The following is a 16,878-nucleotide window of genomic DNA, read 5'->3' on the forward strand; positions in this document are numbered from 1 at the left end:
GTCATAAAATTCCGGCTATGAATATTTTGCATGCAAAAGTCCTAGAGTTTCCTCCCAGTAACTCAGACTTAGGACTCAATGCACACGATTATATACCCATATGCGATACAGTCACTGGTAAAAATCATAAAAAAAAATTCTCTGTAGCTTTTGAAATGGTAAAGTATGTATGTTTAGGAGTCCTCAAACTTAGGTGCTAAACATTTCCACAGAAATTCATACTTTTGGAAAGCTTCAAATTTGTTTTTATTAATATCTTAGCATCACAGAGGAAGCTTGAATGCCACCAGAAGAATCTGTTTCTAAGGTAACACATAAGACACCCTTATGTAAATAGCTCAGAAGGCAGAGCTGCTCATATTTCATAAGTACCTCTGCCCAGATCTGTTGAAAGTGTTGGTTTCCTCCCAAATAAGTCAAAGTCATCCCCATCTTTAGCAGTTATGTGAATAACATTGTTTATTTGCCCAGTCAAATTCTTGAGGGGACAATACCCATCCTCAACATTTCAAGAAAACAAATAGTGAAGGATACAAATTTTGAAAGGGACAGATCTACTCCTTCTTGGCATGAAAAATAAGGAAATTTAGAAATGAGTGACCTTTATTAATAATAATTGTCAAATCTGTGTGATTGTCAGAGTTCATTATTCTTTCTATTTTCCTATATCTATGAAATGTTTCATAATAAAATGTTTTTCTATAATTTTCCAACCTTCCTACCATAATACAATGAAGGAAACAAGAACATAAATGTATATAGTAAGCAAAAACCTGTAGTATTTAATTTTATGTCTTCAATTTGACTGGACTATAATGCCAAGATACTTGCACTGATGTTACTGTGAATATTTCTAGGAGGGTATGTTTTGTGGGTGGGATTAATGTTTTAAATGGTGGAGTATGCATATCACAGATCCAAGATGGTGCCGGCGCCACCCAAACCTCTCACGTTCTCCCGAACCCGGTTCACCATTTTGCCTTAGCGAGCACGTGGCTCACCAAACCAGGTAGGGAATTCTGTGTGTGAACCCTGCTAGACACAGCTGGCTCTTTTGTAAGATTTGGATGGAGTGGTGTTGGCAGGGCATGGAGGGACCGAGGCCAGGCTGAGTCGCAGATCTGTCAGGCATGGAGCTGGCTGTGGTGCGTGCTGTGGCTCATCCACTACAGGGTGCTGCCCACAAGTCACCAGGTAACCTGGGTCTCAGCATGGGTGTTCATCCTGACACAGACCCTCTGCCACGGGTCCTGCTCTGCCAGCTGCTCAACAACCTCTGGGTGCATTCCATCAATCTTAAGGAGATCAACCTGAGGCCGAAGATGTTCCAGGTACTGCCCAGAGATGCAGGCAGTACATGTTTGTCAGTGTGCAGATCGTTACAACATGCCAGACAACCAAAAGCTTGCTTTTGGTAGACTGGGAACATTTATAAGGATCATTAGAGGCCACTCCAAAAGGCTTCGTCCCTCTTGGAGAGCCTGGCAAGCTACCGAGGATATCCTGCCTGCATGGCAGAGCCTGGCAAGCTTCCCATGACATATTTGATATGCAAAAAAAATAGTAACAGTAACAATAATGTGCTCTTCATGTTCCTGGAGTGAGAAGACACCGTTGGACTGCAATGGCATGTGACAGGGGCAAATGAAGATGTTACTGGTGCCCGCTGGAGCAATCAATGAACAACAGGATGATAGTGACAGTGATAGTGGAGTATGTATTAAACAGATTGCTTCCATAATGTAGGGGGGGTCTTACTTAATTCAAGACCATAAGAGAATGGAAACTAACCTCCCAGAAAAGGAAGGAATTCCCTTAACAAACTATCTTCAGGCTTTAATTATAAATAAGCTTTTCCCTAAGCTCCCAGCCTATCAGCATATCCTGTTGATTTTAGATTTATCAGCCTGCATAATAATAAAAACTAATTCCTTAATATAATCTACCTCAGTCTTTTCCTCTCCCTTACCTCCTTTCTCCCCCTCTGTTCCTCCTCTTCTCCACTAATTCCCCCCTCCACCTACACACACAAACACACATGATCTGTAGTGTAGGATAAGCCAGTTGTGGTCATTAGAAACTCTACTGGTAAGAATTCCCCAGAAAAATAGATCAATATGTGCATATACCCAGAAAGACAAAACTGGTATCTGAAGCAAATTTTTCTACCCTGTTTTGTCTTTATTTATATTCTTAGTCTTTATTTTAGGTTCTTATAGAATTCTTGGTTATCTTCTATTAGTATACTTGCTTCTTTATTTTTAGGGCATTGTTTGATTTTGTTTTGTCATTTGTTTTAGTCTGCCTTTACCCAAAAATGCTATTTCCAAGAGAATAAGAAGTTTTTCTTATTTTTGTTTTGTTGGTTTTCGGTTTTGAGGACTCATCCTGTGGTGCTCATGAACTACTCCAGATTCTGTATTTTGGGCTGTTCCCAGTAGCAAAGAAATTATGAAGTTATCAGATATGACACATTACAAAGATATGAAACTTCCATTCCAGCCCTTTTGAACCATTTTCCTGTCTCTCCTTTTTCTCTCTTCTCTCCCCCCTCTCTCTCTTATCCACTGTTTCATTACCAATACTCAGAACACTAAATATCATAATGAAAATTTCCCCGATAAATAATACTGAAAGGATGAGTACTTTTATTTTATTTAATCAATGTGAGATACAGTTATAAAGCTTTCATGTTTGATTTTCAGTCATGCAATGATCGAACACCCATGCTGCCACCATTGCACATTTTCCACCACAATGTCCCCAGTATTCCCCCATCCCTGACCCTCCCCCTCTCTATATACAATTTCCCCCATACTCTCTCTCTCTACTTTTGGGCATTATGGTTTGCAATACAGATACTGAGAGGCTATCATGTTTGGTGATACTTTTACAGCTATCTCTCAACTGAATTCTCTTCATGGATACTTTTACAGCTATCTCTCAACTGAATTCTCTTGAAATTTGCATCCATCAACCAGGGTTTAATTAGATATATTTTGATAGGCCCATCAGAATATTCTCAATTATTAACTCTTTATCAAGTCATCAAAACAAGTCACTAAGCACCACAACAAGACACACCAATGTATCTGTCCTGATGTTCAAATAAGCTATGGCAGCTCATCAATCTCAATTTTTCTTTTTATGTATAGGTTGAACTACATGAATTTCCCAACCTACAAAACAAGAATTTTATAACATTTGGCCTAATATTTCATACATAGAGAAAGTAAAGAGATAGGTAAGAAGATATTTTTCAAGTAATATTGTTAACATGTATGACTCCCACTCTACTATCTTTCCAACTGATTCTTATTCACACAGTCTAGCTAAGGAAGGGTAAAGTGAGAAACGACAAAAAATTTCTGAAAGAAGAGTACAAAGAAGGCAAACTGGAGATGGAAGTTTTCAAATTTCTAAATACTACCCAATCCATAATTCTGAAATAATTATTTTGTAACTTAGATGTCATAATTTGGAATGAAACACCACTGCCAGATGAACTTTCTACCATCTATTTCTCCTGCAGTGGCTTAGTGATGCCCCCTTTGCCCCAAATATGTATCCTTGTCACAAGCTCTGGAATCTGGAAAGAGAACCTTAGAAGGTCTTTGCCAAATATCTTGAGATGAGAAGATCTTTCCAGATTATCATGACAAAACTCCAGATCAATGACATGTGGTGCATAAAGGACAACAAACGCATAGTTACACACACATAGGCCATGTGAAAGGTGGAGGTGGACTAGAGTGATACTAACACAATTCAAAGAATGCCAAGGAAAGTCAGAATAAGAACCTACTGGACCCCTGATTTTAAACTTCCGGTCTAAATGGTGGTGTGAAAGATAAACTTAAAAAAGTTTTAAAAATAAAATTTATAATCATGTGCTTAGCCTCCACAGGAAACCAAACCATTCATCAATCCCAGCTTTTGCCTGCTTATCCTAACCCTAAAGAAGGCATTAAATGCTAGACTGAGCTGAAAAGATCAGATAAGCAAGATGAGATCAGTGATTAGTATCTTACCATTTTGGCAGTCTAGAATGTGAGTTCTAGATCTTAATAACTTGAAAATATTCATCTCCATAAGCTACAGTTTCATCATCTACAAAACTGAAATGTTATTATTACCTGCTTAATTGAATCATAGTATCAGAAACTTTCACTTGAACTGACTCTCATCTGAGTGCACAAAAAAGTTTTAAAAATAATTTGCCACAGTTATAGTTGTTACAGAATTAGGATATGTCAGAGGAACCTGCTGGACCAGTTAGTTGTACAAGTAAAGAGCTATGGGTGGTCTTAGAGGGACCAGTTAGCTGAACTTTTTGAACAATTGAGGAAACTTCCACAGTTTAACCCAGTTAACTCTGATATTCAACTGTCATGGGCTATTGCATACAAGCTGTGATTGCACGACCTCTGTGCTCTTTCTCTATGACCAGCATTGGGAAACTAAGTCAAAATATGCCCCATAAAAGTAATTCACTGGATTTCACTTGGGATAAACAGTCTTTGGTATTTCTCTTCCCACCCCTGCTCCTATACTTCAGGGAACAGAGGGATTGTTGTAAATTAATTTACCATGATGTGTTGTTCTTTCTTCTGAGCTAGAGGAATGACCTCTGCCCCTTTAGCATGTGTAGCATCCATACATGCAGTGTATGCCAGCCAGTACAATGTGATTTTTAAGACTGATACAAAATGAAAAGGCAGAGGCCTTGGTTTAAAAAATCCTTGAGAGTTTTAATATGCCAGCCTCAGAGAACGAATCCAAATGTTGAGTCCCTTCTAAGTACAAGACCCTGTGCAATTGAGACAGGAGACTACTTTCCCATAACTTTTTTTTTGCTTTTTTGGGTCACACCCAGCATTGCTCAGGGGTTACTCCTGGCTCTGCACTCAGGAATTACTCCTGGCAGTGCTTGGGGAACCATATGGGATGCTAGTATAACTCTTTGATCTTATTATTGTTGTCAATCTCTTGATTTTCCTAATCTATAAGTTGAACTTTGCCATAATTCTATATGTATAGGAAGTAAATGTGATACATACAGGGCTCAGTATTAGACATAGTTTCAGGTATCACTGGGGATCTTGGAACATATATTTTGTGTAAACAAAGGGAAGATTTCTTTGTCATATATATATTACAGAGTGGGTTCAGAAAATAAGTCCAATACTGCTTCTCTAATACAACACAAATGAATTATTTTATTGTTCAGAATTGCATATATTTAAAATATAGTAGATTTCTGATATTCAATCATGTTTTGATCTATTAGAATAGAAATTTCATATGGCTCAACGTAAGAGTAGAATGGTCTAATCCCCTGGTGTTTAAGCTTCCCATACCTATATGAACTACATGGTACATGTACTGACAGCTGAAAACAATTGGTCACAGTTACTTTTAACCATTTTTATTATGTCTATTCCCTTTATAAATTGGGCCTAGAGAAAAAATTGCAAAGGCAACCCTAAGAATTAAACAGAATCACACAATAGGAATTAGGAGAAGCCTTATCTACATTCAACAATTTTCAAATGAGGACATACCATTTAGAGAGGTGAAAGGGGCTTCAGAAATTATGAAGGTCAATTAGTAGCAAAATTAAGCTCTGGGTGTCTGCCCTGTGCTCTTTCCCCTACACCAAACCACTTTCCTTACTCCTTTACAATTGTAAAAATGTTATGAACATGCCACTTCACTGAGAAATCAGTGCATGAGGCTGATAATTAAAGCAAATATCAAAAGTTACAATTTTTTTAGAACCACATTTTTCAGACCAATGATAATTAAGCTTTTAAAAGAAAAAATGTCAAAATGAAGGTGTTGCTTCTTAGACATTATAATTTGGAGATCCTTCTGATTAAACTATTTTCAAGAATTCATATGGTCCCACTCTGAGACTGAGACATGGATTTTTCTGTTTCTTGAGATAACAGCTTCTAGTTCATACTTTATTGTTATTGTTTCAGCATTATCATCAAACCTTATTTGCAAGTATAATTCATAATTGTCTACAAAATACTCAGATAACACATCAAGCATAGCAAAAGGAAATATCTTAAATAGCTCTAACCTTAGTACCATTTATAATTTGCAAAGGAGAAAACATCATCAACTTTAATCTGCAATTTAAAAGATGAATACAAAGTGCTCCTGAGTGATGTCATTTCTAGAAGTCATTACAGCGTGAGCAAGGCTAAAATTCTATTAGGACTTAGGTAGGTATAGTACCATGATGGTATCTGTACACAATTAATTTATTTAATCTGCACTACCCCTATATAGGATATATTTATAATTCCAACATGAAGATAAGAAAATTGAAGTTTACAATGATTCCATAGTAACACTCTGCTGCTGAAGGGAGAAAAGATAACTATGAATGCTACCCCCATATCACTCATAGTCAACCAGTAATCTATTCACAACACTCACCTATGCCCCAGCTAAAACAGTAATGGCTAAACCATATGTATGTCACAGATTTAAAATCACAAACTCTATTTCAGAGCGCCATTCAATTTTCAGAAGATGAGTCATATGGCCCAAGTGGAGTTCAAAAATAAGGTGACAGAAACAGCAACAATGACAGCGCAATGGTCAGATCAGCAATTTATACCTATGCTGTTATCATCACTATGATTTAAAAATATATCTCTACCCTCTTTAATATTCTTCCCTTCAGAAAATGTAACTTAATTCCCCTTTCCTTGAAACCTAGGCTATACTTTTCATGGGCACAGGGGGAACATAAGGCCACACCAGATCCTAGAAGACTCAGGAGTGCTGGGATTGAGCCTGGGTCAGCTGCATGCAAAGCAAGTGCTTTACCCACCATACTCTCTCCAGCCTCTAGGAAAGATAGTATAGTTACTTAGTGAGTGACTAGAGCATGGTGAAAGGGATAATTCATGACTTCTCAGACTTAAGAGAAAATGTAACCATGGCTTCCTTCTTACTCGTCTCTCATTCAGGGGAAGGCACCTGAAAGTCACCTGCCAAGTCATAAAGACATTCCAGTGGCCCTCTGGAAGGGTTCTAAATCACAGAAACTGTCATCCTGGATCTGCTAGTGAAGTGAAGCCTTATGAAGTATACAGAAATTCTAACTACAGATTCAAGGAAAACTCTATAAATTCAACTAAATGAACTAAAAAGTATTAAATTCTATAATAGAGATGTATTTAGTTTTAAATTTGCAGGTAATATTTTATGAAAAACTAAAGATACCATTTATTCCTAAATTATGCTCTTTCTTCTAACAAAGTGAAAAAAATCTGAACCTTGGCTAGGACAATTGCAATATCAAGCCCAAATACCTCCTTTGTTCAGGTTCACTTAGAGCATACCCAGGGAGCAGGATGACAAGAGAATATTTCCTTCAATGCTTTGCCCTGCTCAAAAATATAGTGTATGGTTGTTCCTGCACTCACTATATCATGTGCCAAATGATCATAAAAGAAGAAGGTCAGAGTCAGAATCATTTTTACAAAGGAATGGAGCAAAGTTATTATCTGTAAGATAAGAGCTATCACTATCATACCGTTGATCGTTTAAGCGGATCTAGTAACGTCTCCATTTGTCCTACCCCTGAGAGTTTAGCAGCCTCTCTTTACTCATCTTTCCCAATGGTGCTGCATTAAATAAGAGCACTATCTTAAATGTTCTGTTTCTCTGTGCTAAGAAGCATCACTCTGGAACAGAGTTCTATTTCAGAGTTCTACACTTCAGCCACTGGAAAGTGAATATTCCCTTTTATACAAGAAGATAAATTATTTTTAACTAGATTATTTCCCCCCCTCCAAACTGAAGGCAATTGGTAAAATATGGAATGTTAAAAATATCTGTGTGCTTAAAGAGTAATGACCTGTCTTTGGAAAAGTTACTTAACAAACAAGGTGGGTCCCAAGAATTGAAAACCTTAAAAACAGCTTACTGAAGTGACACTATCAGCATTTTTCTAACATAATGAGACCAAAAACCATGAACACTCTTGACAATCAAAAAACCTTTTTTTTTCTTCAAGCATTAGTCAAATGGAAACTCAATAGGGACTCCCTTAAAACTAAGAATACCTGAAGTGGTAGGTAATCTTTTTCCATTTTCTCTTTGAACTTTAAAAAAAAAAAGAGTATTGCTTTCATAAAGCTGGTGTATTTTTTGTAACATTCATTTACCATGTCCAACCACATAATCTGCTAAACAGTTTATGTGTGATTTCTTATTAAGGCCCATCCTGGAAACAGTAGCATTCTTCCCCTAAGCCAAACCACAGCAAGTTACCAAGGTCAGGAGAAATTGAAGTGTAATGCTTACCCAGCCCTTCACAGATTTCATTCTTGTCTTTAGAGTGCTTTCTTTTCCCATGTTGCTCTAGGCATGGAAGACCTCCTATGGTCTCAAAACACAGCTTCTTGTTGATGAAGAGGAAGAGGACAGCTAGAAGAACAATAAATACCCCAACAGCAGACAAGAAGCCAATCGCTTCAGGAGGAACTGGCAAGAAAACACAAAGAGAAAAAATATCATCTCAAAGTTACTCACCTTTTAGTTCAAAAAATTATCCAAAATTATTATTTGGAATTTTTATATTTAACCTCTTGCAGGCTTCCCCGGGTCCATTATACAGGATAAATGATAAGAATTATTGCCCAGAACATCTTGCTAGATTGATAATCTAGATGAAATACCAATAGAGCTAGGTAGATGTGATTTCTTCTACTTGGCATATAATTTTTCTTGATCCTAGCATCTGCCTAATAAATCAGCTTTAAACACATTCACTAAGAAAAAATATCTTTCACATGAGTTGAGCTGAACGGTTGAACAAGAGTTATGAAATCTTCTCTCTTATAGATACCTAAGTACTATTTACTATAGTCAAGGTCTGAGAAAAACCCAAATGCCAGATAACAGGTGGCTGTAATTTGTATACAATAGACACAATAGAATTCTCAGCTATATGAAAATATGAAATCTTGGTTTTTGCTACAACATGGATTGAACTCTATGGTGTTATGTTAATTGAAATCATTAGAAAGAAAAAATACTGAATGATCTTACTCACTGGTAGCAATTTTTTTTTTAAAAAAAAGGTTATTAATACTATTCAGTGAAAGTAAACCCATGTACTTTGACAATAGAACTGAGGTTACCTTCAAATATTGTGAATTACCTTCACTGTCACTGTCACTGTCATCCTGTTGTTCATTTATTTGCTCAAGCAGGCACCAGTAATGTCTCCATTGTGAGACATTTTGTTACTGTTTTTAGCATATCAAATATGCCACAGGTATCTTGTGAACTACCTTATAAAATAAAAAAAACTAAAAAAAAATAGAGCTGAGTTTACCAATGTGTACTTAGTAATGGAAGAGAAGGGTCTCATGGACTGTGATGATGGCTTATTGAAACTTGGGTGGTGGAAACAGCTTGGTAGTACTGTACTCCAAAAGCGTAAAATCTACACTCTTATAAATAATTTTATATTAGCAAAATTAAAAACAACTTAAAAATAAAACTATCTAAAGCTTAAACATGTTACTGAATACAAACTTTTAGGCAAATCAATAAGCCATAGAAATAAGAAAAATACTACTGTGCAAATTTCCAAACAATTTAATATTAATAATTGGACAATAAATAATAACTATATGGATATAATAATTATTTCCTGGATACTTTTTTGTAAATCCAACTATGTTATATGATGAGGATAATTATCAGTGATGACAATAAAATTCTCAGTCCATATCATTCATGTAAAAAATAGAAAATCAACTACTAATATTATAGAAATTTTGAAGATAATATTTTATCTACTTTTCTCTCTTCGGGATCAAAAATATCCTGAATTTTAAGTGGCTCAGTGATGATCCACCAGGTACGTGTTTTTACATCTCAGTAACAATAAACTCTGGGGTCTTCTCAGAATGGATGAGGGCAGTCTCCTTGTCCCCTACATACTATTGGAAGCCCCAGTAGCCACACCCATATACCAAAGTCACTGCCATGTAAACAGCCCAGCTTCATAAGTTCAACAATTAATCTTGGAAGAGATGCCAAGCCAAGATAATAAAAACTCATGAGTACATGCTTCTTCAGGCTGAAAATCTTGGGGCCCACTCAGGAGGCATGTGGACCAAGAATCATCTCAGATCTACAGATCCTGAAGTTTCTGTAACACACAGCCATATACAGAGCTGTGCTACACCTCCAAATTTTACAATATTGACAGCCCAGTAGGAGCACGACAGATTAGATGGGTAAGTAGCATAGAAGCCAACTAAGCTCAATAAGCAAAAACAGTAACACAGAAGGCTCAACTAGAACCAAATGTCTCAGTAAATCATCAGACAATTATTTTAATAACCCCATTGTGAGATAACAATTTTCAGAAACTTTCTTAAACTGTACTACTTTTTTGATAAATCCATTTACCATTTTGTTGTAACAAGAAATATAAAATACATTATTTTGTGCCATCCACAGAGGCAGTCATGGGATGGTGGGTGGATACTGGGGACAATGGTGGAGGGAAGGTCTCACTGGTGATGGGATTCGTGTTGAAACATCAAATGCCCCAAAGAACTGTGTTGTAAACAGCTTTATAAATCATGGCATTTACTCAAAAAAATTTTTTTAAAGTCCCAGTCACAGTTTGGGTATGAGCATTTATAACAGACACTGAAACAAATTTAAGGAAAGGCTAATCTAAGGAAATGACCTATGAGCCAGGACAAAATTTAGTTTTAAAAAATGAAGAAATCATCTTATATAAAAAGACTAATAACAGAGTAGTTATCAATAAGTGTTTTAAGGGAGTTCAGTGCATAGGTGAAAGCTTATGAAAGAGGAGATGTAATGCTCAGGGAACCATAAGGAGTGCTGGGGATTATACCCAGGACAGTCTCTCACAAGGGAAGCGTTTTACCCACTGTACTAGCATTCTATCTGAGAGTCTCTTGCCCGCGCACCTGGCTGTCTTCCCCAGGGCCTCTCGGAGGGGATAGACTCCAGCTTCTCTCCCTGCCCTAAGCAGCACTCCCAGTGGCCGAAGACCACCGGAACCTAGCCACAGCCATGCTCAAGGCCCCTCTCCACACATTCCAACAAGCCTCACGCATGAAGGTGCCGGCAAAGGAACCCAGGTGTGTGTAATCCCATCAATGGCCAACATCCAGAGACTTAAAAGCAAGCTCCCAGAAGCGATATCTTATAACCTACTTCTCCCTTTGGGAGAAACTGGCAAGTTACTGAGGGTTTCCTGCCCACATGGGACAGCCTCGCAAGCTTCCCATGGTGTATTCATATGCCAAAGCCAATAATAAGCTGGGTCTCATTCCCCTGACCCTGAAAGAGCCTCCAATGCAGAATCATTGGGAAGGCTGAGTAGAGAGCGCCTGCTAAAATCTCAGGGATAGGACAAATGGAGAGGTTACTGAGACCGCTCAAGAATTTTGACGATCAACAGGATGATGATGATGATGACTAGCATTCTGGCCCCAAATTTTAATTTGATAACATAACTGACAAGGTCTTTCATGACCTTTCTAGAGATATCAAACTTTTTCCCTCATCACTCTCCAATATCAAAACTGTTACCTGTATGTTTATCTATTTCTATTTCTGGTTATCCAGACATAGATCATCTCCAGACCTTTGCACAGACTATTTCAATTCAGCGGAACAATTGCTAACCTTTCTTTCCACTCTGATACTGTACTTCCACTGAAAGTCTCTTATTCCTTTTGTTCAGTGTACATGCTTCTACTATTGCTCCCACCCACCAGGACCTTGCGAGCTCTTTCAATAATTTTCAAGTGTTGAATTTTAAACTAAATTAGAATAGGAACTGTGCTTCAGTTACTCATTGTATTCTTTGCAGCTAGATTAGGCAAGGCGCTCAATAAATATTTGCTGCCTGAAAAAAATTATTGAACTCTTCCGTGCTGATTAATGTATCTGCTAACAAAAACTTGCAGAAAGAAAAGATTTTCTTCAAGTAGACCCATAACACTAATAATAACAAGATCCAATTTTAGGGTAAAAAAGAGTGTTTATCTATTACTCATAAACATAAATTTTTGTATCTTAAAATGTCATAATAAATAAAGCTGAATGTTTATTTTTGAGTAAAAATCATTTGATTTTTATAAACTACATGAGACTTATTACCTAAGATCTGAAAAATACAGTAAAATAATTAAAAAATTTTATGTTCTATTAAAATTTCTGTAGCACTGCCATTCCATTGTTCATCAATTTGCTTGAGCGCGCACCAGTAACATCTACACTGTGAGACTTGTTACTGTTTTTGGCATATCGAATGCGCCACAGGTAGATTGCCAGGTTCTGCCGTGCAGGCGGGATACTCTTGGTAGCTTGTCGGTCTCTCCAAGAGGGATGGATGAATTGAACCCAGGTCGGTTGCGTGCAAAGCCTGCACCCAAGACTAAGGAGAACTGATTAGCCATGTGTTACTTACACTCAACTTTATCATAACACAAGGGCATGGGTGGCAGTATGAGGACACACTGATGGTGGAAAAGTAACTATATGCTCCAATATAATAAATGCCAATCAACAGTGGGGAAATAAAGATTATATCAGAGGAGATAAAAGGATAGTGGTGAAGGGTCATAGGCACTTTGGGGTGTTGGTGTGTAGTAATCAACACTACAAATTTGAACCCTATTGTAACCATGTGATCTAAATATGTTTAATATATAATATAAATAAATAAATACATTGCTTAACCAGTGTTGTACAGAACACTTTATTTATATAAGTAGTCTAAAATTCTAAGCAAACCCAAAAATTCCACTTCTAAGTTTCTGAATTTTATCCAGAGAACTAAAAATAACATTTACATTAAAGTATGTGCATAATTGTTCATAACTATCATTGTATTCAAGGTAAACAAAATTTAAAAATCTACAAAATAATGTGACTAAATGAAAAATGCAATATTCATAAATTCCACAATTTTTAAATTACTAATACATCCATAATATGGACAAACCTTGAAAATATTATGCTTAAAGAAACCAGACCACATATTACATTTTCCTCTTATGTAAAATGTCAAGATTAGGTAAATTCATGTAGATAGCATATTAGTTGTTCTCAGAAACTGGAGAATGGGAAAAATGAGAAGTGACTGTAAATAAGCATAGGTTTCTTTGGAGTTGAAGAGTGAGAAGATTATTCTGAAATTGGAGAATGATGATGAGTGAAAATGTTGTGGATATGTAAAAAGCAATTAAATTGTCCACTGACAAGGGTTTGTATTTGAATGAACATGAATTTTACATTGATAAGACTTTAAATAATTAATAATTTTATAAAAACTGGAAGAATTGATGCAAAGAACCATAATATTTTATATTGGTTTGAAAATAATTTCCTTCATAATGAGTCAGAAAGAGAGGGACAGACATAGAGGGACTGCCCTCATTTGTGGAGTACAGAATAACATCACATGAGGCTGACACCCAAGGACAGTAGATACAAGGGCCAGGGGGATTGCCCCATAGCTGAAAGACTGCTTCATGAGCGGAGGGGAGAAGGCAGATGGAATAGAGAAGGGATCACTAAGAAAATGATGGCTGGAGAAACCAGTTGAGATGGGAGATGCATGCCGAAAGTAGATCATGGACCAAACATGATGACCTCTCAGTGTCTGTGTTGCAAGCTATAATGCCCAAAAGTACAGAGAGAGTATGGGGAATATGTCTGCCTTAGAGGCATGGGGAGGATGGGAAAGGGTGTGTATACCTGGGATATTGGTGGTGGGGAATGTGCACTAGTGGAGGGATGGGTGTTTGATCATTGTGAGATTGTAACCCAAACATAAAAGCTTATAACTGTCTCACGGTGATTCAATAAAATTTAAAAAAATTAAAAATAAAAATAAATAAATAAATAAGAAAATAATTTTCTTCATGCCAAAATATTCTGAAAATTTATGATTCAATATATAAAACTAAATTTAAATTTTACATATTATGATATGTGTGGTCAGCTAATAGTAGCTTCAATGTGTAAAACTGAATGTAAAAATGTGTAAAAACAAACCAACGGCTCCGTAAGCATAAACCAAAATGGATTTAATGCTGCACTGGAGTCTAAACAAAATCAGAGACTTTGGCAGGGAAACTTAAAGTCATTTTAAATTCCACATATACAAATGCAATAGTGAAGAATACGTCTTACATATATCATCTGCTGTAGATGACAAGGGCACATATGTCAAGAAACTTCAGTGCCATATGCAGAGTAACTCATCTAATTATTCCAGTAATTACTAAATTGGAAATCAGATGGCTGTGAAGTTTGGTCATATAGTTCATGAAGAAAACTTCCTCAAAGTTAAATATATTTCTCACATGCCATTGGATCATCCCATCTGTTGATTTTCAAGCAGTGGCTGAAGAAGATAGAGCATTCAATTATACGAATAGAGAAAGTTCTACATGTTGCACAGTCACTGCATGTTTTTAAATTTCATTTCATGGTTGGGGTAAGTGGTTCAAATTAAAAGTTAACCAATATCAATCATCTGATTCCTTACGAGAATGGAAAATAAGGTGAAGGGAAGATAAAATGTAAATAACAAAATTGTAAAGAGAGGTGAGGACTAGAGTTAAAGGAGCAATGATAAGGAAAAACTAAAACAAAGTTTTATTTCATGGAAATAAAATTTGGCAGAAATATGGAGAACAAAAAAATATCATTGAAAATATAAAGAAAGTTTGATATAAATATGTAACTCTTATTTCCTAGATACCGATATGTCTTTGAATCTCCAACTTGAAAGCCCTATGATCAGTGATATAATTCATCCATCAATTTCATCCACTAATTCAAATCAGAATGTCTTTGAAATTGGTACTATGATTGTTCTGAAGCATGGCTATGTGGCAAAAATTTATAACCTAAATCCAAGCTTGTTCATCCTAGAATTTATGGCAGAGTGAAGACATACATCAATACTATATTATAAACTTCAGAGTTGGAAGGTCTTATTTGTTCGCACTACACACATAAAAAGATAATGATGTCCCATGAGGCCTTTTTGGAATTGGAAGTGAATTCCTTTTCCTTGCTCCTGGACTCTGGCCTTTACCATCTCTGAAGGCCTACATCCACATCTCAGATTCTTTGTCTGCTCATTTAATTTCTAGCTGAGGTTAACCTCTTGCAGATTCCTCTTTGGCCTTTTGGGAATAGCTCTATTCACATTACACATTACACACACACACACCTATAATGCCCGTTGCTTGGTGAAGACTGGAAGGGAAGGAAAAGAACTCTCAGTCTAACCTTCCAGAATTCCCATGGGGGTGAACTACAGATAATCACTATCAGTGCTCAGCAGACATAATAAGGAGCCTACTTAGAATATCATCAAACTCAGGGCCAAAGTGATATCAAAGCAGGGAGGGCTTTGATTGCAAGCAGCGACCCAGATTCAATCCACGACACTTCATATAGTCCCCTGACCCCCATTATCTTCTCAAACCTTAATGTTTTGAAAATAGAAATTAATTACAAACAGAAACAGGAAAAAAATCTCAAACACTTGAAAATTAAAATATATTTTTAAATACCATTAAAATAGGCTATTTTAAAAAGAGGATTCATATTATGTGAATCAAATATATGATCACCTAACCTTTGATAAAGTAGCAAGAAATGTGAAGTGGAGCAAGGATAGCCTAGGTGCTGGGAAGACTGGGTAGCTACAAGCAAAATAATTCACTCAGACCTCTCTCGAATGCCAGGCAAAAACATCAGATCAAAATGGATTAAAGACCTCAATAGCAGACCTGGATCCACAAGATACATGGAGAAATACATAAGCAGAACAACCCTCCATGATATTGAAACTAAGGAATCTTCAAAGATAAAATACCACTGATCAAATAAGTAGAAGTAAAGATAAACAAAAGGGATTACATTAAACTAAGAAGCTTGTGCACCTCAAAATAAATGATGACCAAGATACAGAGACAGCCCATGGAGTGGGAGAAATTATTTACGCAATACCCATCAGATATGAGGTTAATATCCAAGATATATAAGGCACTGATAGAACTTTACAAAAAAAACATAAAAAATAGAGAGAATAAATGAACAGAAACTTCCTTGAAGAATAAATAAAATGGCCAAAAGGCACATGAAAAAATGCTCTACATCACTAAGCATCAGGGAGATGCAAATCAAAACAATAAGAAATCATCTCATACCACAGAGCCTTGCCATGTATAATAAACAACAAGAACAACCAGTGAGGATGAAGGAAGAAAGGAACTGTCTTTTATTGTTGGTGAAAATGTAGACTGGTCCATCCTTTTTGGAAAACAATATGGGCATTCAAAAAAAATAAACAAGAAATTGAGCTTCCATGTGACCCAGCAGTATCATATCTGGAAAGATACTCTGGGGGCCCAAAATCACACAGCATAAATGTCATCTTCATTCTATGTTCATTGCAGCACTATTCATAATAGCCAGAATCTGAAAGCAACCTGAGTGCCTGAGAACAGACACTGGTAAAGAATGAGTGGATGGGTGTTTGGAACATTGCATGGCTGAAACCCAACCATAAACAGCTTTGTAACTGTGTGTATGTATATATATAAATATATATATATATATATGTGTAGAGAGAGAGAGAGAGAGGGAGGATTTTAAATTTTGTTTAAAAGGACCATTAAAACTAGAATCTCAGGGCTGGAGCAATAGCACAGCGGGTAGGGTGTTTGATTTGCACGTGGCCAACCCGGGTTTGATTCCCAGCATCCCATATGGTCCCCTGAGCACCGCCAGGGGTGATTCCTGAGTGCAGAGCCA

At 36.6% G+C, this 16,878-nt stretch overlaps 1 protein-coding gene across 3 annotated transcripts in view; it reads right to left on the bottom strand.

The window, feature by feature from the left end:
• The window catches only part of SYT16 (synaptotagmin 16), a 351,561-nt gene that overhangs the window by 158,212 nt on the left and 176,471 nt on the right, over window positions 1-16,878 (bottom strand). For all 3 annotated transcript variants that reach the window (XM_055131352.1, XM_055131351.1, XM_055131350.1), the window contains exon 2: window positions 8,335-8,514. In XM_055131352.1, the coding sequence (XP_054987327.1) occupies window positions 8,335-8,514 (180 nt within the window). The remainder of the gene's footprint in view (window positions 1-8,334; window positions 8,515-16,878) is intronic.

Source organism: Sorex araneus, chromosome 3, assembly GCF_027595985.1.
Source record: "Sorex araneus isolate mSorAra2 chromosome 3, mSorAra2.pri, whole genome shotgun sequence".
Classification (NCBI taxonomy): Eukaryota; Metazoa; Chordata; class Mammalia; order Eulipotyphla; family Soricidae; genus Sorex; species Sorex araneus.